Source organism: Haliotis asinina, chromosome 8 (genome assembly GCF_037392515.1).
Source record: "Haliotis asinina isolate JCU_RB_2024 chromosome 8, JCU_Hal_asi_v2, whole genome shotgun sequence".
In the NCBI taxonomy this organism is placed as follows: domain Eukaryota; kingdom Metazoa; phylum Mollusca; class Gastropoda; order Lepetellida; family Haliotidae; genus Haliotis; species Haliotis asinina.
In genome coordinates, this window is record NC_090287.1 from 213,907 (window position 1) to 241,178 (window position 27,272).

Sequence of the window (27,272 nt, forward strand, 5' to 3'; positions counted from 1 at the left end):
CACCAGCTCACTTCAACACAAGTCCACATTGAAGCGCCTGAAAGACACCTTTGAGATTACCACCCAACAGTGTCAGAAACTTTCTTCCTCGTCTCCCTACGCCCGTGCCACCATCAAGATTCACAGACTCGATCAAGGCCATACCACTCGTATGTTCATGGGATACAGTGTTCTACAGCAACGCCCAGTACCTCACCCAAATACTGTCCCCTATAGGCAAAACAGCAAACTCCTACATCAAAGACTCCTGCCAAAAGATAAGCAGCATCACTGAACCCGACCAGAAATGTGTGTTCAGTGAAAACTGAGAGTAAGTTATGCTTTAAAGTGTTCATTGCAGATTTCCCACTTTTACTGACACACAAGTTCGTTGCCGAAATTGGTTTCTGGGTGAAAACTTCAGATGGATCATCTTTCAAACCCTCTACAGATCGCATAGAGATCCCAGCGTGGAGGTGTTGACACCACAAACCGTCTTCTCGTCAACGTATGTACAAGCATCTCGAGACCCCCAAGTCCTATATTAGAATACTGTTCGTGGACTTCTCTTCAGCTTTCAACACTATCCACACCCACATCATGGCAAGAAAGTTGCAAGCTATGGGAGAGACTTTTCAACGGGAGTCATCCATGATACTTCATGTTACGTATGTTACAGTTCCACTTCCAGGTATTTCAGAGCTTTGGGCATAGGAATGTCAACACCTGTCTTTGAAACAGTCTCTCTTTGCCATGGCATTCGCTAACTGATCACGTAGAAACAGTGTGAAACTTTGTACAGTGTAGTCTATGTTGTTTTTATTGGCTTTTTATTGCAGTCGGAGCAGACCCCGAAGGCCAACTGGCAAATTAAAGTATCGCAAACACAGATGCACTGTATAGTATGCGTGTGCAACGCCTTCATCTAATGCGCAAACCACGATATTTTATTGTTTCCCAATCTGTTAGGGTGTTGTTTTATACCACTTTTATTTAGAGTATACTCACGTTTCCTTCTCAGTGCTGGTATAAGTCCCCTTCAGTCAAAAACAAATCAAAGCTTAAAAAATGTGTACAGCTAGCAAAATACCCGGGCCCACTTTCGGTAATATTTCTTTTCTCCATGAGCGGCAAGTACTTTCAACGACTGAAAAAATCATTACTGATACAGCATAGTTTTCCTACCTGGAGTATAAGCTTTTACCTTCGGGCCGCGGCTACACATCGCCAGTCTCCAGGACTAGACGAGCTCGAACGTCTTTTGTACGTCAAAGTCTGCACATTTCAAAGAAAGGTTTAATGTCCAGTTATTCATCTAATTATCTTAAGCACACATTCATCTCTTTTTATGTTTTTAGTGATTTCATATTTGATGCTGTTATTCATTTGTATTTTTATCAAGCTTTGTCATCCTAAACGAAATAAAGTATTGTCTGTCTGCTTGTCTTCTATGGTAGGGCCTACTGGAGGGCACGGAAAGCAGCGAGTCTTGACGAAAGGGAATTTCCCTCAAGTATCATGCTTCGTGCTTATGTCAGGATGTGTCATCCAAACCACACACATATACGCCTTCATTACAGTTACAATGCATACACAACATAGTATCTTGGCCCTGCACAGTCCGTAAATGGTTCGTACGTCATTCATGACTTTAAGATAAATTATACAGTTAAATTAGCTGGCTTGATCGGGACCCTCGATGATTTGAGCTGCTGACGTCAAGATTAGGGTGGTGAAGGTGGACATACCGCGATGTACTTCATGAGCAACACACACGCTCCCAACCTATATCCAACACATTTATTAACCGTTGTGTACACACAATCTGCCGAGCCGCAATCACTGGAGGGAACAGACCTTTTTGTGGTGCTCTTTGACCTGATCCGGTAAGTTCGTCCTCCTGTGGTGGGACAGTTTGTTCATCACCTGAAATCAGAACACCATGGAGGATGACTGCTCAAAACGAAAGTATATATGTATAAGAACTTGAATACACTGTCTTATTTCGGACCTATATTGATGCCTGATCATCTCAAGAGTATGATCATCTAAATTATATACTAGGCACATAAAGAAACAGTGCATACAAAATTTAAAATCTAAATTAATCAAACCTGTGTAGACACATAAGGAATTATACTCAGAAATTAGTGACATGTATCCAATATGCATATGCACGTGTTACGTTCCGTGACGTCAGTGGTTTTGTCCTTCAGACGTGTAATACGTTGTTGCACGTGCATTCTGGGAAAGAGAAACAAAGCAAATGAATGACACACAATACCGTCACTTTGGAAAGGTCAACCCCTGCCCTTGCGAATGTTTAAACAAATTAACGGCTATTGAAACGCATAGGATGACGTCTGCACAACGTCACGAGGCCACTGGGATGGTCCGTGGGGGAATGTCTCAACGACAAGTGGCTGCACATTTCCACTGCCATAGGAACACCATTTATGCACTGGTGAGACGCTACCAGAACACAAATGACGTCATCGATCGGCCACGTTCTGGACGTCCACGTGTAACAACGGAAAGACATGATAGATGGATAAGGGGGACCCATCTTCGCCACAGGTTTCCAATTGCAGTGTTGACTGCTCGGACCATCCGGGGACTTCGCCGTATTCACCCCAACACAGTTCGACAAGGCTTACGTCATCACGGGATCAGACCAAGACGGCCCGCAATACGAACTATCCTGACACAACGTCCTCGACGAATGTGATGCCGAAATCATGTCCGCAGACCCTTGTTTTGGTGGATAATTGATGTTTCTACAGATGAGTCCAGGTTTAACATTTCGCATAGTGATGGACGTCAACGTACCTATACACGCGTGGGAGAACGTTATGCACAGGTCTGTGTCTTGGAGAGAGATTCACTTTGGTGATGGCTCCGTGAAGATTTGGGGTGCAATAACAGCACGCCAAAGGACTCCTTAGGTGATTGTTCAGGGCAGCTTAACAACGTAACTAGGAGACATTAACTGGTGTGGGCTACAGAGATCAGATTCTTCGATCTGTGGCAATTCCTTTTCTCCATCGTCATGGCCCTGGGTTAACATTCCAACAGAACAATGCCTGCCCGCATACGGCAAGGGTTGCTATGGTATTCCTGCAACACCACAACGTTGACGTACTGCCTTGGCCTGCAAATTCATCGGATCTCTCCCCGATCGAGCAAGTTTGGGACGAAATGGATCGACGTCTACGCCGTCTTCCTCATCGTCCTTGACCTTGCAACAGAACTTGAGAGAATCTGGCGTGACATCCCACAAGTATTCCTTGCACGTTTGATAGACTCTATGCATCGTCGATGCACAGCTGTTCTCAATGCCGATAGTGGACATACCCGTTATTGAGCTTGTGACATGGTCCTTTGACACCTGTGGACTCCTGACGTCATTGGGATTGACTTTCAATTGAAGTTCTCCCAACTTGTAATGGTCTCATGATTCCTTCATTAAAGTCTATATGTACCTTTGACATTGTTATCGTATTTATCAACTGGGATAATATTTTGACACTGCACAGTTTCTTTATGTGGCTAGTACAGTTTATACATTAGTGTTAATCGCACCAAAGGTAAATTCACCGCATTAGACACCGCTAGACGAAAATCCAAACCAATCAAAGGGTTGGTTGTTTAAGGTTTATTGGCCAAGCAGACGAGCTTCCTGCTCAGATCGGATTATAAATTAATGTTTTTACTTGTCACTACCTTTCAGGTCCGACACTTTGGTCGGAAATCCGAAATAATGAGAGTCCGAGATACAAAGCTTTTTCGTGAAGATACAGAATTACGTCGGGAGTCCGAGTTGGACAGAGTGCACTGTATAACAAAACATTCTTATTGAACCCAGAGCTGAGAAAAACTTCGTCTTGCTTCATCTGGGCATGTGCGTGAGAGACGGGGCTGTGCGGAAGAGAAAATACTATGGTTGCAGGACTGCAAGACAAACTAGGTGACAGGTAGCCCGATTCATTTCCTCAGTGACATTGTGAGTGATTCATCAATACCCAACTGATGTGTGTAGAACAGGGTCCGTTCTGGAGATCGTACACACTGGTACTGGTCATTCAGGTCGCATATCGTGTTCCACACCCACACCGGCTGAGTTTGTGTGCTCTGAGGGTGGGGGGTTCGAATCCCGGATGGGACTCAACCAAAAAAGTACTAGAATTTTGTACTTTACTAAGAAAGCGAAATCCCAAATATGACATATGTTGCATTTGATCACTTTCTAAATGGCAATGTGTAACCTATAATTAGCGTGTTTACAGATCGACCTCATTTCATTCTGAATACGGCAGGCAAGAACTGTCATTGTGTCCACAATCTACCTGCCACACGAGAGACAGCGACGTCTTCTGTAGCCAACACACCACAATACCCAAGATCCACCAGCGTTGGAGACGTTATTGCCGTGCTGCCTGGCTATGATTATTACAACGGGAATAATGAAGCCCCATAGCTTTACAGGACCTTCTTATAAAATAATTTCAAAGCTTTTTTGACAGTATCACTAGGATACAACAACAAGAGGGAAGCACCGACAAGGTAACCTGCAGTCAGTCGGCTTTACCAGCTTGCGTGCAATAGACCCAACCATTGGCCACTGCAGGATATTGATTCAACATCGCTAACACCAATAAATATGTTCTTGTTCCCATGGTTACTATATCTGTAACAGTTTTGTGACTATTGTGACTGGTGCACATCGACTTCCCGCGAACTCCCATACTATAACAAGCGGCCCCTGGTCCCCATGGTTAATACGGAATCGTTTCAGCTGATCCAGTTGATCATATGTTGTGCTGATTCGTGAACAACTGGCATGTCCCTTTGTAGTTGTGACACTTACCAGGTTCTATGTCTATATCACTGCCTTCAAGTCCTTCTGCCTTTCACCATGCACCGATGAGGTGCGTCTGTTCATGGAGTCTGAAATACCTCCTGTCCCCACTCATAACGAGAATCTGCCAACACCGCGGACACCCTCTACCGTGCATTGATCGATAGTGTTTGATTTGGTGAAAACATGCCTGTCTGAAGGGTTCAAAGTCTGCGTGCATTGATTTGTGTTTTGTAATGGCCGAAATGAACTCCCTCCATTAATCCCCTTAAAGAACAAAGCCGCGCAGCGTGTCTGAACTACACACCACGCACAGGAGATTTCCGAACTGTTCACCACATGCAGGAAGTGTTTGAACTGCACGTCTAATGCAGGACGTGTCTGAACTGCACGTCACCCAAGGGCATGTCTGAACTGCACATCACGTGCAGAACGTGTCTGAACTGCACGCCACATGCAGGAGCCTTTCTGAACTGCACGTCACATACAGGACGTGTCTGAACTGCACGTCTCATGCAGGACGTGTGTGATAAGAAGATGGATTCTAGAACCATCTTGGGGCTTCTTGAGCTTATCACGTCATTCATATAAACGGTTAGAAAAAGAAGCGCACAGGCCCAAAATAGGAAATGCATTAAATATATTTATGTGAACATAAAACGATTAAGCTTGAAGGAAATTCAACCTACTGATGAACATATATGTATTGTTGTCATTGTGAGCATTAAGTCAGTTCACTCACGGCAAGTGTGTGGACACAAGGCGCCGTTCAGGCGACATCACCCTCTGCAGCCGTCACTGCTCGACATCTCCACAAGTCGTTGGAATTTTGCTTGAGGAACTTTCCGCCAATTGTCGATAAAGTTTGAGAGATCGAGTCTCAGAGATGCTCGATCAGGATCAGATCAGGCAAACTGGACACTGACGCTTGCATTGGCGAGATAGGCACCCTGTTTTGAGCGTTGTGTTGAAAATAATGCTCCCTCTGTCGGCTGAAAAGTGGAGGGCAATGAGTTCGCAGGATTTGATCGATGTAGCGATTTGCTGTAAGAACGCCATGAACCTCCATCCCATGACGCTTTTTCCACCACGTCTGTGAGTCTGTGGACGTCGGCAGACATGATGTTGCTTCCCATCAAGTCATTGCAGGAGGAGAGGAATCTGCACTCATCGCCACCAGTTCCTCAAGTTCCATGCCTGTACCCTGTTGCATCATTGGACACGTTGTTGTCGGTGTAGTCGTGTCAGGACAAGCCCAACGTTTGATCGTAGGTGAAACACTCTGAAAAACTGGCCCTGAGCGAGAACGGTCACTCTTGGTCTTCCACTTGTGAGATGATCTTGAGTCGAAGTGAAGTCTGTGGTGGACGTGCAACTTGCAACGACCGGAACCCCTCTACTTCCAAACGTCCAATGGCGATATTTCGGTGCGTAGAATTTAATCTAGGCATTCTTTTTATGTTCGTTAATATAGTAAATTTCACAATGAAGTGTTTGGCCTTTCAGAGTTGATGGCTCTACTGAACGTTTCCGACACACAGCACGGGCACACGTCATTGCGGGGAAGGGGTTTCGCTGCATGCAGTTTTCATGTATTGTTTTCAATTTTTCATGACAAAAGTTAACAAACACATTTACGCACAATAGTCGGGGTTTAAACACAGGAATTGTCTTTAGTGTCGACTGCTGTCAAAATTTATGGAAATGAACTGCTGACAACGTATTGGCGTATTGCGTTGCTTTATTCTTTTCTTTGAAGAGAGTGTTATGGTTTTGTTGTAGAAACGTAACGTGAGCGAACTGAGCAACTTTCCTTTTGAGAAAGCGCGACACTGACCTCCAGATCACAAGCATAGACCTGACATACAGTGTTCACCAACACTTACTGCTAGAGCCTCCAGGAAGTCGATGGTTCCACTCTCATCTGTGTCCAGCTCCGTGAGGATCTCCTGGACCTTGCCGGGTGTGAACACCGTCACGCTCTTGATTAGTACCCTGTCCAGCTCATCCACATCAATCACCTGCAGCGACAGAAAACAATAAAAAATCCCCTCTCAGGAAAGGTGTAGGTACTTCCGTCTCTCATTCTCAGGGTTTGTTGTCATTTAACTGCACACACGCGTACTCTCTCTCTCTCTCACTCTGTCTTTCTAACTCTCTCTATTGATACTTCCACAGTGTATGTAGTTACTTCCCTGGTATGTGTAGGTACTTCCCCAGTGTGTGTAGGTACTTCCCCAGAGTGTGTGTTGATACTTCCCCAGTGTTTGTGTAGGTACTTCCACAGTGTGTGTGTATGTACTTCCCCAGTGTTTGTGTAGGTACTTCCCCAGAGTGTGTGTAGGTACTTCCACAGTATGTGTAGGTACTTCCCCAGAGTGTGTGTATATACTTTCCCAGAGTGTGTGTAGGTACTTCCACAGTGTGTGTAGGTACTTCCCCAGTGTGTGTGTAGGTACTTACCCAGTGTTTGTGTAGGTACTTCCAAAGTGTGTGTATGTACTTCCACAGTATGTGGAGGTACGTCCCCAGAGTGTGTATGTACTTCCCCAGAGTGTGTGTAGGTACTTCCACATTATGTGTATGTACTTCCCCAGTGTGTGTAGGTACTTTCCCAGAGTGTGTGTAGGTACTTCCACAGTATGTGTAGGTACTTCCCCAGTGTGTGTGTAGGTACTTCCCCAGTGTTTGTGTAGGTACTTCCACAGTGTGTGTGTAGGTACTTCCCCAGTGTTTGTGTAGGTACTTCCCCAGAGTGCGTGTAGGCACTTCCCCAGTGTGTGTAGGCACTTCCACAGTGTGTGTGTAGGTACTTCCCCAGTGTTTGTGTAGGTACTTCCCCGGAGTGTGTGTAGGCACTTCCCCAGTGTGTGTAGGTACTTCCCCAGTGTGTGTGTAGGTACTTCCCCAGTGTGTGTGTAGGTACTTCCCCAGTGTCTGTGTAGGTACTTCCACAGTGTGTGCAGGTACTTCCCCAGTGTGTGTAGGTACTTCCCCAGAGTTTGTGTAGGTACTTTCCCAGTGTGTGTGGGTACTTTCTAGTGTGTGTAGGTACTTCTCCTGTGTGTGTAGGCATTTGCCCAGTGGGTGTAGGTACCTTCTAGTGTGTGTATGTACTTACCCAGTGTGTGTAGCTGCTCCCCTGGTATGTGTAGGTACTTCCAGATCTCTAGCGTGTGTAGCATGTGTAGATAGTCTGCATCGGTACCTCCCCAGTGTGTGGTACCTAGCCAGAGAGTGTAGATACACCGTCTGTGTCTGTAGGTACCTCTCCAGTGTGTGTAGATAGACCGTCTGTGTCTGTAGGTACATCTCCAGTGTGTGGAGATACACCGTCTGTGTCTGTAGGTACCTCCCCAATGTGTGTAGATACACCGTCTGTGTCTGTAGGTACCTCTCCAGTGTGTGGAGATACACCGTATGTGTCTGTAGGTACCTCCCCAATGTGTGTAGATACACCGTCTGTGTCTGTAGGTACCTCTCCAGTGTGTGTAGATACACCGTCTGTGTCTGTAGGTACCTCTCCGGTGCGTGTAGATACACCGTCTGTCTGTAGGTACCTCCCCAATGTGTGTAGATACACCGTCTGTGTCTGTAGGTACCTCTCCAGTGTGTGTAGATACACCGTCTGTGTCTGTAGGCACCTCTCCAGTGTGTGTAGATACACCGTCTGTGTCTGTAGGTACCTTCCCAGTGTGTGGAGATACACCGTCTGTGTCTGTAGGTACCCCTCCGGTGCGTGTAGATACACCGTCTGTGTATGTAGGTACCTCCCCAATGTGTGTAGATACACCGTCTGTGTCTGTAGGTACCTCTGCGGTGTGTGTAGATACACCGTCTGTGTCTGTAGGTACCTCTCCGGTGCGTGTAGATACACCGTCTGTGTCTGTAGGTACCTCCCCAATGTGTGGTTATACACCGTCTGTGTCTGTAGGTACCTCTCCAGTGAGTGGAGATACACCGTCTGTGTCTGTAGGTACCTCTCCAGTGTGTGGAGATACACCTTCTGTGTCTGTAGGTACCTCCCCAATGTGTGTAGATACACCGTCTGTGTCTGTAGGTACCTCTCCGGTGCGTGTAGATACACCGTCTCTGTCTGTAGGTACTAACCCCATTGTGATCTTTGTCAGCAGCCAGGAACCTAGACTCAGCTTCCAACACATCTGACAACGTCATGCTGGGAAATGCTTCTGCTACTTTCTGAAAAAAACATGGTCGGTTGTCTTCACAGACACAACAATCCGTCTGAACGTTTATGACTGACGTTCAATACATACCGTGCAGATTCTAGTGGATGGACCCATCACAGATGTATTTGCATACCGTGCAGATTCTAGTGGATGGACCTATCACAGGCATTCTACTGATATCGAGACGACTCTAGTGGATGGACCTATCACATACATTCATACACATATACAAGAATCATAAGGTTGAAAGTTCAGTACTTACGTTAAGATCATGAAATCAACGTCAGTGACGCTACGAATGCGTCACATAAAATACATTAACCATCATTATGAGCCACGCAAGTATTCACATGTTACAGCACTAGACTGGAATTGATATAGGTTGCGTATTCCTAACCAGATGACAGTGATGTGCTCAAGTGATGTATACGTTCTTATAACTTCATACAGTGTTATACTTTATAGGGCTGTACCCAACATATTTATAATTTAACAAGTTATTACAACAAATGGATTTGACGTTCAATGTCTCCAATAAAACACGAGCGACTACCTTCTTAAAGTTATTGGGTGTGGGTTTTTTTCTCTTTTCGTTTTGGTGTTGTTTTCTTTTCTTTGGGCCAATAAATTTAAATACCAAAGAATTGTCGACAATGGAATTTCATTAAAATCTGACAAATACCCTCAAATATTAGGTAAAATGACTACCTCACAAACAAATTCAGCGTGGTATATTCCACTTGCTACTAGAAAAGATAACACGCACTATCAATAGTGTTACTTTTGATACGACAAATAATGTTGCTGGCGGTATGCAACTTTTAACTAAATTGTGATATTTTACATGTAAGAATATTTTTATGTATCATGGAAGTATTAATGGTAAATTAATAAAGAATACCCGACGTAAATGTATTTCCTAACTAATTTTTGTGTAGAAGTGCAATATTTTTATACTAAAAATCTTACGTCTCAGGCGTTCCGTACGTACCGAGTAGAATTCCTTTGAATCGTCATCATCTTCTAACCCGGGTATTGCAGGGTGTTTTCGGGCAGGGGTAGACAGACTGAGAAGGAGCTGGGTGGAGGGACTGAGTGAAGGGGTTGGATCTAATCCCAGACTGTCTTTATCCTCCTTCTTTTTCTTCTTCTTGCTGCCCGATGACTTACTCTTCTCCTTCGTCTACATGATAACGCAGCACGTGTAATACATATGTGTGATCAGTTGTCAACCAAACGTCACTGTGTTCTCCAATCTGATTGGTTGAACAACATGATCGAGTGGTTTTCTATTCCCTGAAAGTTTCGTTGCGTAATATCTTTTCAATAAGAGCAGACAGAAAAACGAGTGTGGACCTTTAGGTTTACGTTTGTCTTTACAATGGCGATAAACATCATGTGTTGTCCAGTTTCCTGGCACAAGTTATTGAGTATTTGAAGCACGGGAATACCGTCGTCGGTTCCAACTTAATCCCTGTCCTTCAAATAACACCCGTAAATTGGGCAACGCATGATGTTTATCTCCTAATTTGGCACTGTATGTAACCATATGCCAGTCTATCTCTGTTTTTTACACCTGTTACCAGAAGTGTATATGTGTCGTTATGGTATACCAACCCCGGGCAGTAGTGGACTAAAGTTATCACTTTGAACGCGTGTCAAAGCTGACAATATATAAAAGTGGATTGTATTAGGTTTACTATGTGGCTTTAAGCTGTTCGGATACCAAACTCGCCGGGTTTCATCAATCTGGTCAAGGGATAACACTTTCGTACTGTTTGGGAAAACACTACTAGTATAATGAGGTTTCTGCCATGCTGCATTGTGTTTGTATGCCGGTACGTTATATCCGTTACATCACAAACTAATTCCGCCTGGCCGCTACAGACTACGTCCGAGTTTGGGCTTTTGTCCTTCATTAAACTGACCCGGCGAGATAGAGACAAAGTACTATAAAAACATTGACCCAACCCATGTCGCTTCACTGACACTTGTAGTATATCTTAACATTTAGAGACAGACACGAGACGTCAGTGTGCCCATATATATAAATATCCTCCATGGACCTGCGTAATCACACCTACAGGACCGGATCCTTCATTCCACGCCATATCAATCTGTTTCACTAAGTTATCTGTCACACCTTTGTCGCTTCCTGGGCACTCACACATATAGGCTACAGCCTAGTCATTGGGTGAGATAAACGTAGTCTTCATTCTTTTTGATGAGTACATTATATACATCTAAAAGGGCTCATGTAGTTCAAATAGGTTCTACAAGCTGACAAGAGTTACCTCCCATATGGATGCTTACTCTACGCCTTGGTATTTAGCTGGTACTGAATGTCAACCGAAGGGAAGAGCGTGATGTGGCAGACAGTAATAATATGTGTCTTGGGAATATTATTTGTTTTCATGTGTCGTCATCAGAACGATCAAGCACCTCTCAGTTAGGATCGTTCAGCTTAGTCCTTCATTATATATGATCTCCCCAACTCACAGTCACAGTCTTAAACCTGATAAACCAAGCCTGTCTGTAAGGCGCTAGGTTTATTTAGTACTGTCGGACATAGAATATATATATTCACACAGTTCCAAGCAAATAACATATGTCGAAACAAAGACTTTCAATGGGATGCGAAATACGGTATTTAGAAAAGAATGTTTACTCGTAATATCGGGTGAAAAATAGGAATAGCTGCTGAAAAACTAGATCATACCCGTTCAGCCAGTTATAACGTGGGAACGTCAGCTCACCAAGGCAGTTCGCAGCCCTGAGAATTCGTAACCAATGTGCCTACTGTAAAATGCACGTGCTGCCTACAGACACAAGAGGTCAACTCAAAGATATCTTACACTTTTTAAGTGTTGATTATGCCTCATCTAAACATCTTACGTGTCTTTCCTTCATAAGGTTTATGTTGATATACGTGAGTGAGTGAGTGAGTGAGTTTAGTTTTACGCCACACTCAGCAATATTCCAGCTATATGGCGGCGGTCTGTAAATAATCGAGTCTGGACCAGACAATCCAGTGATCAACAACATGAGCATCGATCTGCACAATTGGGAACGACAAGCATAGTCGCCTTTTGTAGCAAGCATGGGTTGCCCATGGGTCGCCATTTGTAGCAAGCATGGGTTGCTGAAGGCCTATTCTACCCCGGGACCTTCACGGGTCTTGATATACGTAAGAGTGTATGATACCCATGGGAAAAGCGTAATTCAGCCATCATATCAAACGTCTCAAAATATATAGGTGGTATGACCTCGAAGACTGACAGGATTATCATTATTATTTTACAGATTAGAATTGAAATGCAGCAGAGAGGGTTTGGGTGATCCTGGCACAGTCAGGCTGGTAAAGCTCATCATCAGCTCAGGGCCCTCGCCCCCTCTACACGCAACCCAGACAGTGAATGGGACTTCTCCCAGGAAACACTGCCTAGTCGAACACACCAAGAACTTTCCGGAGAATATGAAGGCTCCCCAACACTGCAGACTTCTGCATTACCCAGATTGCCAGAAGGACTGTGCTCCCGGTGGAGAACCCGGGCACCCTCCTGATCTGCGACAGGAGATCAGGAGGTACCAAACCTAGGGCACCGAGAACAATGGGGAACCTGACGACAGTGTACTTGGGATACAGGCGAGACATTTCAAAGGCGAGGTCCGCATATTTATCATGCTTTTCCTGAATCTTGCCAATCACATTGCTGTCAAAAGGGACAGAAAATTCAATGATATAAATAATTTCATTGGTTTTATCAAAAAGGACAAGATCAGGTTTGTTGGCTGGAATTCGTCTCAGGCTGTATATTGGCCTATTCCAGAGACGTTTAAAGATATCATTTTCCAGGACGCCCTGGACATGTCTAGGGTCGTACCATGGATGGACACTCGGGGTCAGAGGCACAGGCATGGTGGAGACGATAGTAAAAACAGCCAGCCATGCCATCATGTCTTTTAAGATATGCTGTTTGTGCCAAGGAAGGGTATCTACTGACAGTGTTGGACAGTCACTGTAAATTCAATGCACAGTCGACATTTCATGCTAACATTTTCTTTAAGAATCACATTCTGGCGATTGCGAGTGGGAAGTGGCTGCTCCTGAGCAGCAAAGAGGAAGCCCTCAGTTTTACATTTGAGACCAGCCGACTTCATCCAGGCGAAGGAGTCGATTGGATTGCTATTCTGTTCCACACACTGCATGTACACACCATGGAATGACTTCTCAGACAGCTACTCCACAAAGGACAGAATCTGGGCTGACTTGGTAAATGACTTCACTTGGTTTACTCCCATCACTGTACCGTCCAGTAGTACATCACCATCAACAAAATCAACTTCGAATTTCAGATTGTGTCCAACAACCTTGGCACGCTTAAAATAGCTGCGGAATTCCTGGCTTTCCTTGTCTTTAGATGCATCACCAGACGATCATCCGATAAATAAATGTGCAAAAATACACAATAAAAGTCTGTCATGAAGCGCCTCCACATTAATCAAACCCCGACCTCCAGAATTGATTGGCATCTATACACGATTAAGAGAGGAACGAGGGTAGTGTGCTCAGTTATCAGACATGATCCTTCTGGTAAGGCGGTCATGACTCTGTATGTCTGTATGTCTTGTTTTGTCCAGTCAACTACTCCAAAGGAATAGGAGAGGACTGGCACTGCAAAAGTATTGGTGGCTTTGACTTTGTTTCGAGCATTTAGCTCCGAGCTTTATACTAGTCCCGAAGTTTATCTTGAATCTGGGCCCACTTGCACAAAACGATCTTAGAGCTACAATTATTGTAAGTACTTAAGATTGCGATCCTAGGCTTCGGCTACAATCGCCATCCACTTGCACAAAGCGATTGTAGGCTAAGATCATTGTAAGTTACAATCAAAACTTACAATTGGTCGGAACCAGTTGTAAAGAGCTAAAATCATTGTGGTCAGTAGCAAAATGGCGTTCAAGCTGGTGTCAGTTTCACGCAAATAATTAGCTTTACGTTTGGGGATTGCTTTTATATTGCATAAAACTGTATGATCGCCTCGACACTTCAACAACACGAGTCGAGTTTCAGAAATTTCTACCTCCATCGTTGAAGAGTTCGATCTTAGTTAAGATTGCGTTCTTAAGTCCATGCTGTCATAAGATCGTCTTTGTGCAAATGGATTAGGGCAATTGTATGGTGATTGTAAAGTCGATTGTAGGGGCCTAAGATTGATTGTAACAGAGATCATTTTGTGCAAGTGGGTCCTGGGCATTTTGGAGCTTTCTCGAGCTTGCATTCCAAGATAGGTGTAGGCCTGATCTTCCACAAGATGCTCACTAACTCCTCCCACTTGCAACCTGACCGATCCATCATTAGTTAACTTGTCACGTTTTAAGTGAAGAGTATTACATTTGTCGAGTCCAAACGTCATACCAATAGCATTAGAAGAGGATTCGACAAGGAGAACCTGTTCTTTCAAATTGGTATCTCCTTTAGCAAGGAGCTCGATGTCATCCGTGCAGAAGAGATGCGTAAGAGGTGTTGTGGCTCTGTGCTGAGGAGGTCCGTGATGGTAACCATCCTCCCCATTGAGCAGAAAAAACTCAAAGGATTTAGAGACAGACAAAAAAAAGCAAAGGACTGTAAGAGTCCCCCTGAAATATTCCTCTTCTGACTGGAATAGATTCCGAAATCTGCACCTGCCCTTGCGAGTAGATTTCAAGTTGAGTCGATCAACAACTCATTAAAGACTTGAGTAGACTGTTATGGCATGCTGTTACTTCGTCAGTTTAATTAGGATTATCTTATCATTGTTGATAGCTAGATCTCCCAGCCAGATCCCAGCCACCGTCTGTTGGTACACCCATTCTGGTTTTTGTCTTGATACGACCCTTCCTACATTTTTGTTTTTATGGTGATAGTGATACTCCATGGTAGCTATCAAAGGCATTACCTTTTTACGTCATTAATAATGAAGCTAAGCCTAATCTTAGAATGGTCCTTTGAAATGCGTACAGTGTCATCGCACACTAATTTGCACAAAACCATGGCCTGGTCCAAACAAGTCGCTTTAGACTTAATTACTTTAGACAAAATAACGCAATGGTCATTTGTGCACTAAATCGCTTCTCAGTGAAGTCCTTATTTACGTTTCATATCTCCCTACCACTGAGACTGTAGTAAGGCCGAACGTGACAGATATTTTACATTTACGGATATTCCACATTTACGGATATTCATTACAAAACTTGTAGATATAAATGCACTATGCATTAATTTTGTGTCCATGAAAACTGCAGGACCTTATGTTCAGAAGATGGAGTGGAGTGACACCAAGATATCGTACTTTTTGAGACAAACTGATACCGATCAATAGCAATCCAACACAAATACTAATAGATCTAAAAGAATCAATCCAACGCTGAGCGCAATAAAACAACAGACCAACTCTAGGAAAAAAATGGCATAATTTGTGTCACAAAAATTTGTTTTAGAAACTGTTATCATATGTTTGTGCGCATTCCCAGTTTGTTACAAGAGCGAAGTGGCAACAGCGCGAAAAAGGACATGCACGTGCCTTAACGGGTTCTCAACATGTCTTTAGCTGACGAGATGACACCCCAATTGCCCAGGTTGTGGTTACAGTAATATGTAACTTACATCTCAGATATCATAGACTTTTTGTAAATTATAGACTTTAATTTACGTCGGGAGCAAATGTCATTTTTTCTCGTTTTGTCAATCAGCATAGGAATAACATGCCTCTGACGTCACTAATGCACGTGCATCTCACGTTCGTGCTTTTTCGCGCTATAGTACGGACTGTATTGTGGGACGACATGATATGATTAAAACATTTATTTAACTGATGCACATGTAAAGCGTGTCAATTGCTAACTGAAGAGGAAAGATGCAGATGTAAAGCATGTCATTTGCTAACTGCAGAGGAAAGATGCAGATGTAAAGCATGTCATTTGCTAACTGAGGAGGAAAGATGCAGATGTAAAGCATGTCATTTGCTAACTGCAGAGGAAATCTTCCAAAACCATGCAACGGTACTATCAACTGTTTGCCTGACTGTAGAACCTGCCCTGCAAATATACCACCAAAATCCATTTCTCAAAGATAAACCGTAATCCTTAATCCTGGCATGGGGCATAGAAGGCCTCTGCATTCACGGAAAGTATTTGATACAAGCGGAATTATTACTACATGCATGCGGATCCTGTTTTACAATCCAAGAAAATGACCAACATCAGTTCTGTTAAAACATTTCACTTGTCAATATTGTACATCTATCATCAGAGGCACGGGATGTTTTATCAGGAAATAAATGTCATCGGAGGTGAAATGCTAAACCTCCTCATTGATAACATCAACGAAACCATTCAGACAACAAATATGAGTACTCACAATTATTAGTAACTAGGCATCGCATTAGACACAGCTGTGCATGTCCGCTTTTGCGGATCGGTTTTGTGCGCATTTGAGTGAGAATGTTTCTGTTAGGGTTGGCAAAATCAAAACCAAATAATTTGTTCAAGCGGCTTAACTGTACTTTCTTGTATATCAATGATCTAACATTGTTAAACAACCATTAAATAGCCATTTCTCTTCCAGTGATTTAAGTAAAGTCGTAAGTCTGTGTGAAGGTATCAGCGCCACCTAGGAGAGCTTTGTACAACAGAAACCTGAACTAACTGACACAAATTAGACCGCCCAAAGTGTTTCACACTTTGATCCATAGATCCGTAAGAATTCAGAGTGACAAATGAAATCACCTGAAGGCTGTAAGACAAAACGGAGGATTTCAACTATCCACCAGCCCGTCCTTCCTTCGTGTTGAGGGGTGTTCTGTAGTGTTTGGTGTTTACTTTTCAAAACTGGTCAGGTACACTTGACCATGCTCTTTTCACCAAGATTATGACCCGTGGTTAAGATATCCGAATATTCGATTATCCGGACACTTTCAATTAAAATCCAAGTGTTCGGATAAACGGAGCATGACTGTACATCTTTGTATGTGTCAGCCTACCAGTTTTATACTGGTCATGGGCAAATGACCTTGACTTCTGTAATACTGCAGTGAAGGCGTCTATATCCTAGGCATTGTTCATTCCGTCAGTATTTCAGAAAACAGTCCAGGTAGGAACTGAACTAACTAGGTGAATGTCACATTACACCACAGATAATATTCAGGATGTATGTTGTATACCAGCATATTAAGAAGTTAAGAAAACAAGCCGAGAGGACATGTCGATTGTACCTTTCCCTTTGCCTCCTTCTCAAGTTCCTGAAGCATCTGAAGGTCAGCAAGCCTCTTCTTAACCTGCATCAGATCCTGTTTGACCTTGGTCAACTCCTCCAAAGCCTCATCCCTCTCCCTACGGTACACATCTGCCTGATTCCTGTTTTCGGCCCCTCCCAGTTTCGTCGTGGGTTCGGGTGTAGGGGGCGTGTCAGGAGGGGCAGACATCATTTCATGACCACACTCTGCAACAATACCTGGAAATATATCTTTTCAGTACAAAGTCAGTCATTATTATTATTAGAATGCTGCCAAGAACACAGTCTGCTCTGCGTAATACAGGGGACTACACTGCAGAGTCTACACATCTCCGGAAGTATTGTTAATGGGTTCGACTTGACAGCGTTTCCTAGGAAAAGGGTACACATGCATGACGCCGGACTCCTGCTTACTATACTGGATTAGAACCCTAACCCTAAACCCCTCAAATAACGTAAATAAAAATAATAAACTGACCGAAGAGGCACGAAAATGACTGAGGAATCAGGTTTAGATTGAACGCCCTCTTATGTTTATATCTGCACTAGGTATTTATCAAAGAGCGTTACCACTGGAACAGAGACACTGACCCGAAGGGTTCAGACAAACAGCTGCTGCTTACAACTACGATGCACAGTATATATACAGTATCATGGCACTCAGCTTTACTCACGTGTAGGTCACCATTTGTAAACAGAACTTTTTGATCAATGTTGCCAAGAAACAGTCGTTTATTTTTGTGACGTCATTCTGTGACGTCACGACATATGTGCGGTCATAAGGCAATATTTCTTTAGCTCTGTTTAGACCAAGTGTGAAAATAACACCTTGGAACAGACTGGAAGATATTTACGCCATACGAATACTCGCCATTGACGCTGCACGCATACATGTGTTTATGTTGCTTTACTCCAATATGTTTTGACAACACAATAACTGGTGTAAACTCTCGGACACGGTATCTTTACCGCGCGGTAAAAGCCTACAGTCTCTAGATCTAGTTTCATGTACTGAATGCATATATATGTATCTCGTGATACACTTATGGGCATAATGGCGGAAGTTCGAATCGTTGAACGTCAACCTTCGACATCATCTGTCGATTGCTGTTGAAAGATCACGCTGCTTGCTATTTCTGAAGGAATCTGACAAACATCAAAGATATTATTCCACTTCTGCAAAAACCTAAACTCTCTAGCTTGCTTTTCGGTTCGCGCTGCGGCAACTTGAAGAGTATTTGGTACTAATTTGTTTCCTATTCCAATCTTCGTCATTAAATGTAGGACAGGAACCAGCACCTAATGCGCCGGAGCTTGTATTGTCAGGAATCTCAAAGACAAAGACAACATATATCTCTGATGTACATTATCACGAGTTATTTGAAGGTTGTCACACTATTTCTGCAGGCGTGATTTGAATTACGTGTAAACATATCTTATACTAATCATGTATAATGTTTGCTGGGATTTGTTATGATCATCAGTTTTGTACTTTGATTAGCAAAGAAAGTTAGACATTGTACGTAGCTGTAGTGCCAGTGAAGTTGAGGTAGTCTGCTATGTTTAGACTTACTAGAATTTAGCATAAAGATCCGGAAAGCTTACTCTTAAATCATGTAGAATCTTCTAACATCTTTTTTTCAGGCATATAACGAGAGCTGGATACATATATTGCATCTAACATTACATCTCAAGTTACCAGAAGACCGACGTTGTTCAGTCTTGTCTAGCATTAGTTGCGAGTTACCAGAAGACCGGCGTTGTTCAGTCTTGTCTAGCATTAGTTGCGAGTTACCAGAAGACCGGCGTTGTGTAGCCTTGTCTAGCATTAGTTGCGAGTTACCAGAAGACCGGCGTTGTTCAGTCTTGTCTAGCATTAGTTGCGAGTTACCAGAAGACCGGCGTTGTGTAGCCTTGTCTAGCATTAGTTGCGAGTTACCAGAAGACCGGCGTTGTTCAGTCTTGTCTAGCATTAGTTGCGAGTTACCAGAAGACCGACGTTGTTCAGTCTTGTCTAGCATTAGTTGCGAGTTACCAGAAGACCGGCGTTGTATAGCCTTGTCTAGCATTAGTTGCGAGTTACCAGAAGACCGGCGTTGTGTAGCCTTGTCTAGCATTAGTTGCGAGTTACCAGAAGACCGACGTTGTTCAGTCTTGTCTAGCATTAGTTGCGAGTTACCAGAAGACCGGCGTTGTTCAGTCTTGTCTAGCATTAGTTGCGAGTTACCAGAAGACCGACGTTGTTCAGTCTTGTCTAGCATTAGTTGCGAGTTACCAGAAGACCGGCGTTGTGTAGCCTTGTCTAGCATTAGTTGCGAGTTACCAGAAGACCGGCGTTGTGTAGCCTTGTCTAGCATTAGTTGCGAGTTACCAGAAGACCGACGTTGTTCAGTCTTGTCTAGCATTAGTTGCGAGTTACCAGAAGACCGGCGTTGTGTAGCCTTGTCTAGCATTAGTTGCGAGTTACCAGAAGACCGGCGTTGTTCAGTCTTGTCTAGCATTAGTTGCGAGTTACCAGAAGACCGGCGTTGTGTAGCCTTGTCTAGCATTAGTTGCGAGTTACCAGAAGACCGGCGTTGTTCAGTCTTGTCTAGCATTAGTTGCGAGTTACCAGAAGACCGACGTTGTTCAGTCTTGTCTAGCATTAGTTGCGAGTTACCAGAAGACCGGCGTTGTGTAGCCTTGTCTAGCATTAGTTGCGAGTTACCAGAAGACCGGCGTTGTGTAGCCTTGTCTAGCATTAGTTGCGAGTTACCAGAAGACCGGCGTTGTTCAGTCTTGTCTAGCATTAGTTGCGAGTTACCAGAAGACCGACGTTGTTCAGTCTTGTCTAGCATTAGTTGCGAGTTACCAGAAGACCGACGTTGTTCAGTCTTGTCTAGCATTAGTTGCGAGTTACCAGAAGACCGGCGTTGTGTAGCCTTGTCTAGCATTAGTTGCGAGTTACCAGAAGACCGGCGTTGTGTAGCCTTGTCTAGGATTAGTTGCGAGTTACCAGAAGACCGGCGTTGTTCAGTCTTGTCTAGCATTAGTTGCGAGTTACCAGAAGACCGGCGTTGTGTAGCCTTGTCTAGCATTAGTTGCGAGTTACCAGAAGACCGGCGTTGTGTAGCCTTGTCTAGCATTAGTTGCGAGTTACCAGAAGACCGGTGTTGTGTAGCCTTGTCTAGCATTAGTTGCGAGTTACCAGAAGACCGGCGTTGTGTAGCCTTGTCTAGCATTAGTTGCGAGTTACCAGAAGACCGGCGTTGTGTAGCCTTGTCTAGCATTAGTTGCGAGTTACCAGAAGACCGGCGTTGTTCAGTCTTGTCTAGCATTAGTTGCGAGTTACCAGAAGACCGACGTTGTTCAGTCTTGTCTAGCATTAGTTGCGAGTTACCAGAAGACCGGCGTTGTTCAGTCTTGTCTAGCATTAGTTGCGAGTTACCAGAAGACCGGCGTTGTGTAGCCTTGTCTAGCATTAGTTGCGAGTTACCAGAAGACCGGCGTTGTGTAGCCTTGTCTAGCATTAGTTGCGAGTTACCAGAAGACCGGCGTTGTTCAGTCTTGTCTAGCATTAGTTGCGAGTTACCAGAAGACCGGCGTTGTGTAGCCTTGTCTAGCATTAGTTGCGAGTTACCAGAAGACCGGCGTTGTGTAGCCTTGTCTAGCATTAGTTGCGAGTTACCAGAAGACCGGTGTTGTGTAGCCTTGTCTAGCATTAGTTGCGAGTTACCAGAAGACCGGCGTTGTGTAGCCTTGTCTAGCATTAGTTGCGAGTTACCAGAAGACCGGCGTTGTGTAGCCTTGTCTAGCATTAGTTGCGAGTTATTATAGCTAAAATGGATAGAATTATCATTAAAAGGACCGCACGTTATCAGAAATGAGCGGGCCACTGTTATAAGGGTAACGCTATTTTTCAGGGCATTATCATTTGCAGAAGCCCGAGGTCTTTCATTAACTGCCCGACGAAGGAGGGCAGTTGAAAAGACCGAGGGCTTCTGCAAATGATAATGCCCTGAAAAATAGCGTTACCGTTATTATAGCTAAAATGAATAGAATTTTTTATAAAAGAATAATAAATACAGCGGCATCGGTTTAGAAGCATGTACTGCCAACAACAAAACGACGGAGGTCACTGACACACATTTTACAAATATAGTCACGTCATAGAACAACACAGTTGACGTCACTATTGAAAGTGACGACATTCGACCTTGACCTTTGCTCATACTACCAGCCGCCATTGTTTTCAGTGATCAACAACGTTAGACTTCAAGTCGATATTTTCATTGCTGTATGGTGTCATTTATGGCACAATCGTTATGGATGGCACACGCAGGAAAGTGCATAATGGCACAGGCATATGTGACGAATGTGAGCCAGATATATGGTCAATAATGAACCCAAGTTCATTCGAGCCGTAGGTGATTGAACTTCAACAGCTCGTTTGAACTTGGGTTCATTATTGACCATATATCTGGCTCACATTCGTCACATATGCCTGTGCCATTATGCACTTTCCTGCCTGTGCCAGCCATAACAATTGTACCATAAATGACAACATACAGCAATGAAAATATCGACTTGAAGTCTAACGTTGTTGATCACTGAAAACAATGGCGGCTGGCAGTATGGGCAAAGGTCAAGGTCGAATGTCGTCACTATCTATAGTGACGTCATCTGTGTTATTCTATTTGTAAAATATGTGTCAGTGTCCTCCGTCGTTTTGTTGTTGGCAGTAAATGCTTCTAAACCGATGCCACTGTTTTTCTTCTAATTTTACTAAAAATTCTATTCATTTTAGCTATAATAACGGTAACGCTATTTTTCAGGGCATTATCATTTGCAGAAGTCTTTTCAACTGCCCGACGAAGGAGGACCTCGGGCTTCTGCAAATGATAATGCCCTGAAAAATACCGTTACCCTTATACCAGAGGACCGGCGTTGTGTAGCCTTGTCTAGCATTAGTTGCGAGTTACGGGAAGACCGGCGTTGTGTAGCCTTGAGTTGCTGTTGCTGAGACATCATCACGCCATAACCTCCATTTTCTGTGCTGGTGTAATATACTGTGCTTAAAATGTATCACCTCTCTAATTCTACTGCAAGTCTGTTTCTTGTTATGAATACCATAGTGGTACATTTGTGTGGATTTGCATTGAGTTGTGAACTTACTTAATTTTATTATACAATTTACCTACAGTACATTTGTTTAATATGTTTTGGTGTCGTACCTCTCACCGGTTACTGTATTTGTCACAATCTGTGAATCAACTAGGAACATAATTCTGAAACGTCGCCGATAAACTAAGAATCTGCTGGGATGTTTTGGTAAAACGCGATTGTGTTTGATTACATGCAGGTGTAGGACGTATGTAAACGGCTATAGTGGGTATCAATGAGGACTCGTGGGTATCAATTCCAGTGTAGTGGGTATCAGTGCGGTTGTAGTGGGTATGAACGCAACCGTAGTGGGTATCAAATCTGCTGTAGTGGGTATACATGAGGCTGTAGTGGGTATCAATATGGCCGTAGCGGGTATCAATGCCATTGTAGTGGGTATCAGTGATGCTGTAGTGAGTATCAATGCGACCAGAGTGGGTATCAGCGCGGCTGTAGTGGGTATCAATGCGACTGTAGTGGGTAGCAATGCGGTTGTAGTGGGTATCAATGCCAGTGTAGTGGGTAGCAATGCGACATAGTGGGTATCAATGCGACCGTAGCTAGTGAGTATGAATCCTGCTGTAGTGGGCATCAATGAGGCTGTAGAGGGTATCAGTGCTGCTGTAGTGGGTATCAGTGAGGCTGTAGTGGGTATTACTTCGACCGGAGTGGAGATCAATGAAGCTGTAGAGGATATCAGTGCGGTTGTAGTGGATATCAATGCGATCGTGGTAGGTATCAATGCTGCTGTAGTGGGCATCAATACGGCTGTAGTGAGTATCTGTGAGGCTGTAGTGGATATTAATAAGCCCGTAGTGGATATCAGTTCGAAGGGAGTGGGTATCAGAGCCTTTGTAGTGTGTATTAGTACGTTCGTGATGGGTATCAATGCGAGCGTAGCGGGTATGAATCCGGCCGTAACGGGTATTAATCAGGTTGTAATGGGTTTCAATGCGACCGTAGTGGGTATCAATACGGTCGTAGTGAGTATCAGTGCGACCGTTGTGGGTACCAATGCGACCGTAGTGGGTATCGGTGCGGCTGTAGTGGGTATGAATCCGACAATAACGGGTATCAGTGAGGTTGTAATCGGTTTCAGTGCAGCTGTAGTGGGTATCAATGCGGTCGTAGTGGGTATGAATTCGACTGTAGCGGGTATTAATGAGGTTTTAATGGGTTTAAATACCAGTGTAGTGGGTATCAATGCGTATGAATGCGGCTGTAGTGGATATCAACGCAACCGTAGTGGGTATCAGTGCGGCTGTAGTGGGTATGATTCCCTTCCGTAGTGGGTATCAATGCGGCAATAGTGAGTATGAATGCGGTGTAGTGGATATCAAAATGCGGCCGTTGTGGGCAACAATGTCAGCATAGGGGTGTCAATGCTGCTGAAGTGGGTATCAATGCCAGTGTAGTGAGTATCAATGTGGCTAAGGTTGGTATCAGTGCTACCGTAGTGGGTATCAACGCGACTGTAGTGGGTATCAGTGCGGCTCTAGTGGGTATCAATGCTGCTGCAGTGTCTATCAATGCTGATGTAGTGGGTATCGATGCGATTGCAGTGCATATCATTTGAGGCTGTACTGGGTACCAATGAGGCTGTAGTGGGTTTCATTGCGGTTGTAGTTGGTATCAATGAGACTGCAATGGGTGTTAGTGCGACTGTAGTGGGTATCAATACAGATGTAAAGTGTATGCATACGACTGTAGTGTGTATGCGTGTTGAAACTATTTCAATATAAACGTGGAGTTTTGTTATAATTCCTTGGTAATGGCATTTCGTCCCAGTGTACGAAACATTGAGTCGTTCTGGAATGTCCCATCATGTGATGTACAGGGTAGTAGAAATTCTCACTGTTATTGTCACACCCCATAGGCGCTCGACACTGGTACATATTTGGAAGTATGACCTAAATGTCTCATATATTTAGGTCATACTTCCAAATATATATCAGAGTTAAGCGCCTATGTCACACCCTATGCGAACTGGACCAGTCTGCGGGATGCTTGTTCACAACGAGAGACACAAACACGCACGCACGTGTGCACAGTCGAGCATCGTTATGTCGGACTCTGATAACTCGATGTCTCGGTTGCCATTTATTAAAACATTTATTACAAAACTCGTTTCCTGTTTACTTGGTTCTGTCCTGTTGGGCAACTTAGAGCGATAACCAGTCCAGAATTTTTAGACTGTCATTTATCTGGATGCATAATCAGCATGATGTGATAAGTGTATGCTCTTGTATATTGCAACACTGAGCTCCTTCTAATCTTAGCAAACACGTCGTACAGCAAGCTCTGACAAACGGAAACCTGGAAATCGTGGAAATCTGAAAACGAGGCTCTGCCGCTAGTAATTAAAGTTTGGTGGTCTGTGACGGAACTGATATTACATAAACCTCAATGAGCGTTACAGAACTACGTTGAATAAGCGTAAAACAACACATGGCAGGTTTAACCAGATGCATTGTGAATGATTTTACGACCACACCAAACTGGGGCAGATTTCTGTAGTCAAGGTATGCTGTCTGAACCTCGACATACAGTATAGAAGACGGTGTTTTTCAAGTTTAGAATTAAAATTCATTCGTAAATACCAGTTTCTTATAAAACAAGGAATTGGAATTCACTTTAACCAGAGTTCTTTGTGGTGTGAACTTTCCCTTTCACCCGAGAAAATTCGTATTTATCTGAAAAGTAGGTCAGGGTCTGAATATGTTCATGAGACTTATGTTTCGGTATGTTATTCGAGCTCTTCTGACTCGATACGGACGTCTCGATATTGTATATATCAAAGAAAGTTCTGATTATGCCGATTCCAAGAGTTTAGTAAATTTGGTTCACTCATTCATTCCTGTTATTATTTTTGTAATGAATTGGCCATCTAGTCATAGGAATAGGCCAGGTAAACACATTGATTACAAGCTGATCGTCTGATTTTGTTCGCGAGATCCTATCTGATAAACCGCTCAAGATGTTTTCGCAAGAATCAAACATACAAAACTGCACATCTGAACCAACTGCAATTGTAACATTGGGTCAGTCTGATCTACTCGGGTTGATTGGACTGTACGACTCTATACTTTGTTGACCTCGGTATTACTGTGGAACTGAAGGGGCCACGGTGTGATAACAGAATATATCATGCCCAGAATATTAAGTTTAATGTGTACATAGTTAAAGTACTGTTGGGTATTTTATTGATACTGTGAATGCGATGAGGGTAGTAGATCAATGTGTTTACATCGCGAGTATCTTATAAAATGATGGACATCCGAATCTTCCTAACAATCACCAATCAATATCAATTAACATTGAAAGTTAGAGGAAGACAAAGCAAACTGTGTACATTCTACAAAATTGTTAATATGCAAGCTCCTGATTACCTGATAGATTTACTTCCACCTTTTACTGAAACCACTTCCGGACAAACAAACTACAAACAGATTTTTGCGTGAGAAATTAAATTTGACTATCCCTAAATTTCGCACCTCAATTCTCCAAAAGGCATTTCTTTATGATTTTGCAAGTTTATAAAATGCTCTCTCCTCTACAGCAAAATTACAAATTCATTATCATCGTTAAAATCAGTTATCTGAAAAAAAATGACAAAGTTCCAAAATATTTTTCTATTTGGTGAAAGAAAGACAAATATGCTATACAATGTGGTTCATTACAGGCACATATTTTTTTGTGGTTATTTATCTGAGACTAAAGTTTGCAATCGGGGTGCTCTAGTGGAAGATGCAGACCATTTTTTTAAACGTCTTAAATTTTTCAGATAAAGTTTTAATCTGAAGCAGGACTTTGAACTATCAAAAGTTTACTTAGACACAGATACCATTCTTCACAGCAACCCTGCTCTGCCAAATACTATTAATGAAAATATCTTTAGCCATGTGCATAAATACAGCGTACGAAGCAAGCATTTCTTTTAATGAATAATAAGTCTTAACATTCTTATGTCCATTCATTACGTATATTCATTATTGTTTATGTTTCTGGTGGGAGCGGGCGGTAATAATTTAATACACTTTATGTAACTTAATACCGCTCAATACCTTTCAACACTGAATAAAGTATGTTCAAACAAACAATCCCCATGTTTAGCCCCATGTTTCATAGCGTCCATGTGACCACGAATCTGTAGAACTGGGAGGATTAGCACGATTGATAATAACGAAACGGTTACGTTGAGAATTAAACCTCTAGTAGAACCAGCCCGAGGCTTTGCCCAGGGTACAGGCCGCCGCCAAGCTCTTTTTCTACAATAATGTATCTACTACGACCACAACGTCTCGTTTACTTCATTTTGAAATAAATTCAGGTTCGGAATTCGATGGTAACAACCTAATTACACAGTTTCATATGTGTGGAAACATATTATTTCGTCGAAAGACATTTTATGTATTTATTCGTGACAACACACGTGGAAATACAGCCAGCAAGACGCGCAAGTATTTCATAAACATTTAACGTTGTAATGACTTCTAGGTCGTAAATGGATCGGCATTGTTTGGTAGTTCCAGCAGACATGTAATAACACTTCAGTAAATGTAGGGAGGCATCAAGTATAATACCGCTGAAAGTTGTATATCATTTTGACCTACTATAAATAACAGTGTTTTAAAAACAGAATAGCGGATTTACATACAACTTCTCCAATCTCTGTTCGCATTGTCTTATTAATATAAAGTAGAACACATATAATTTCTTTTGCAGTATAATTTAGTCAAGCGTGATCGAATCACGTGTTTGTGGGGTGTCTTGTTTATCAGATACACTGTCCGTACAGACAAACCTTCACCTTCAAATGAAATTGACCTTC

General features: G+C 43.2%; 1 protein-coding gene across 1 annotated transcript; it reads right to left on the bottom strand.

Moving 5' to 3' along the window:
- Positions 1 to 1,818: 1,818 nt before the first annotated feature.
- Positions 1,819 to 17,492, bottom strand: LOC137294788 (uncharacterized). The gene is made up of 5 exons (XM_067825899.1): positions 17,280 to 17,492; positions 10,019 to 10,204; positions 8,948 to 9,037; positions 6,724 to 6,858; positions 1,819 to 1,905 (listed from the first exon to the last, which is right to left on the bottom strand). Exons 1-5 carry the CDS (start codon positions 17,490 to 17,492, stop codon positions 1,819 to 1,821), a joined length of 711 nt encoding a protein of 236 aa, XP_067682000.1.
- Positions 17,493 to 27,272: the final 9,780 nt, after the last annotated feature.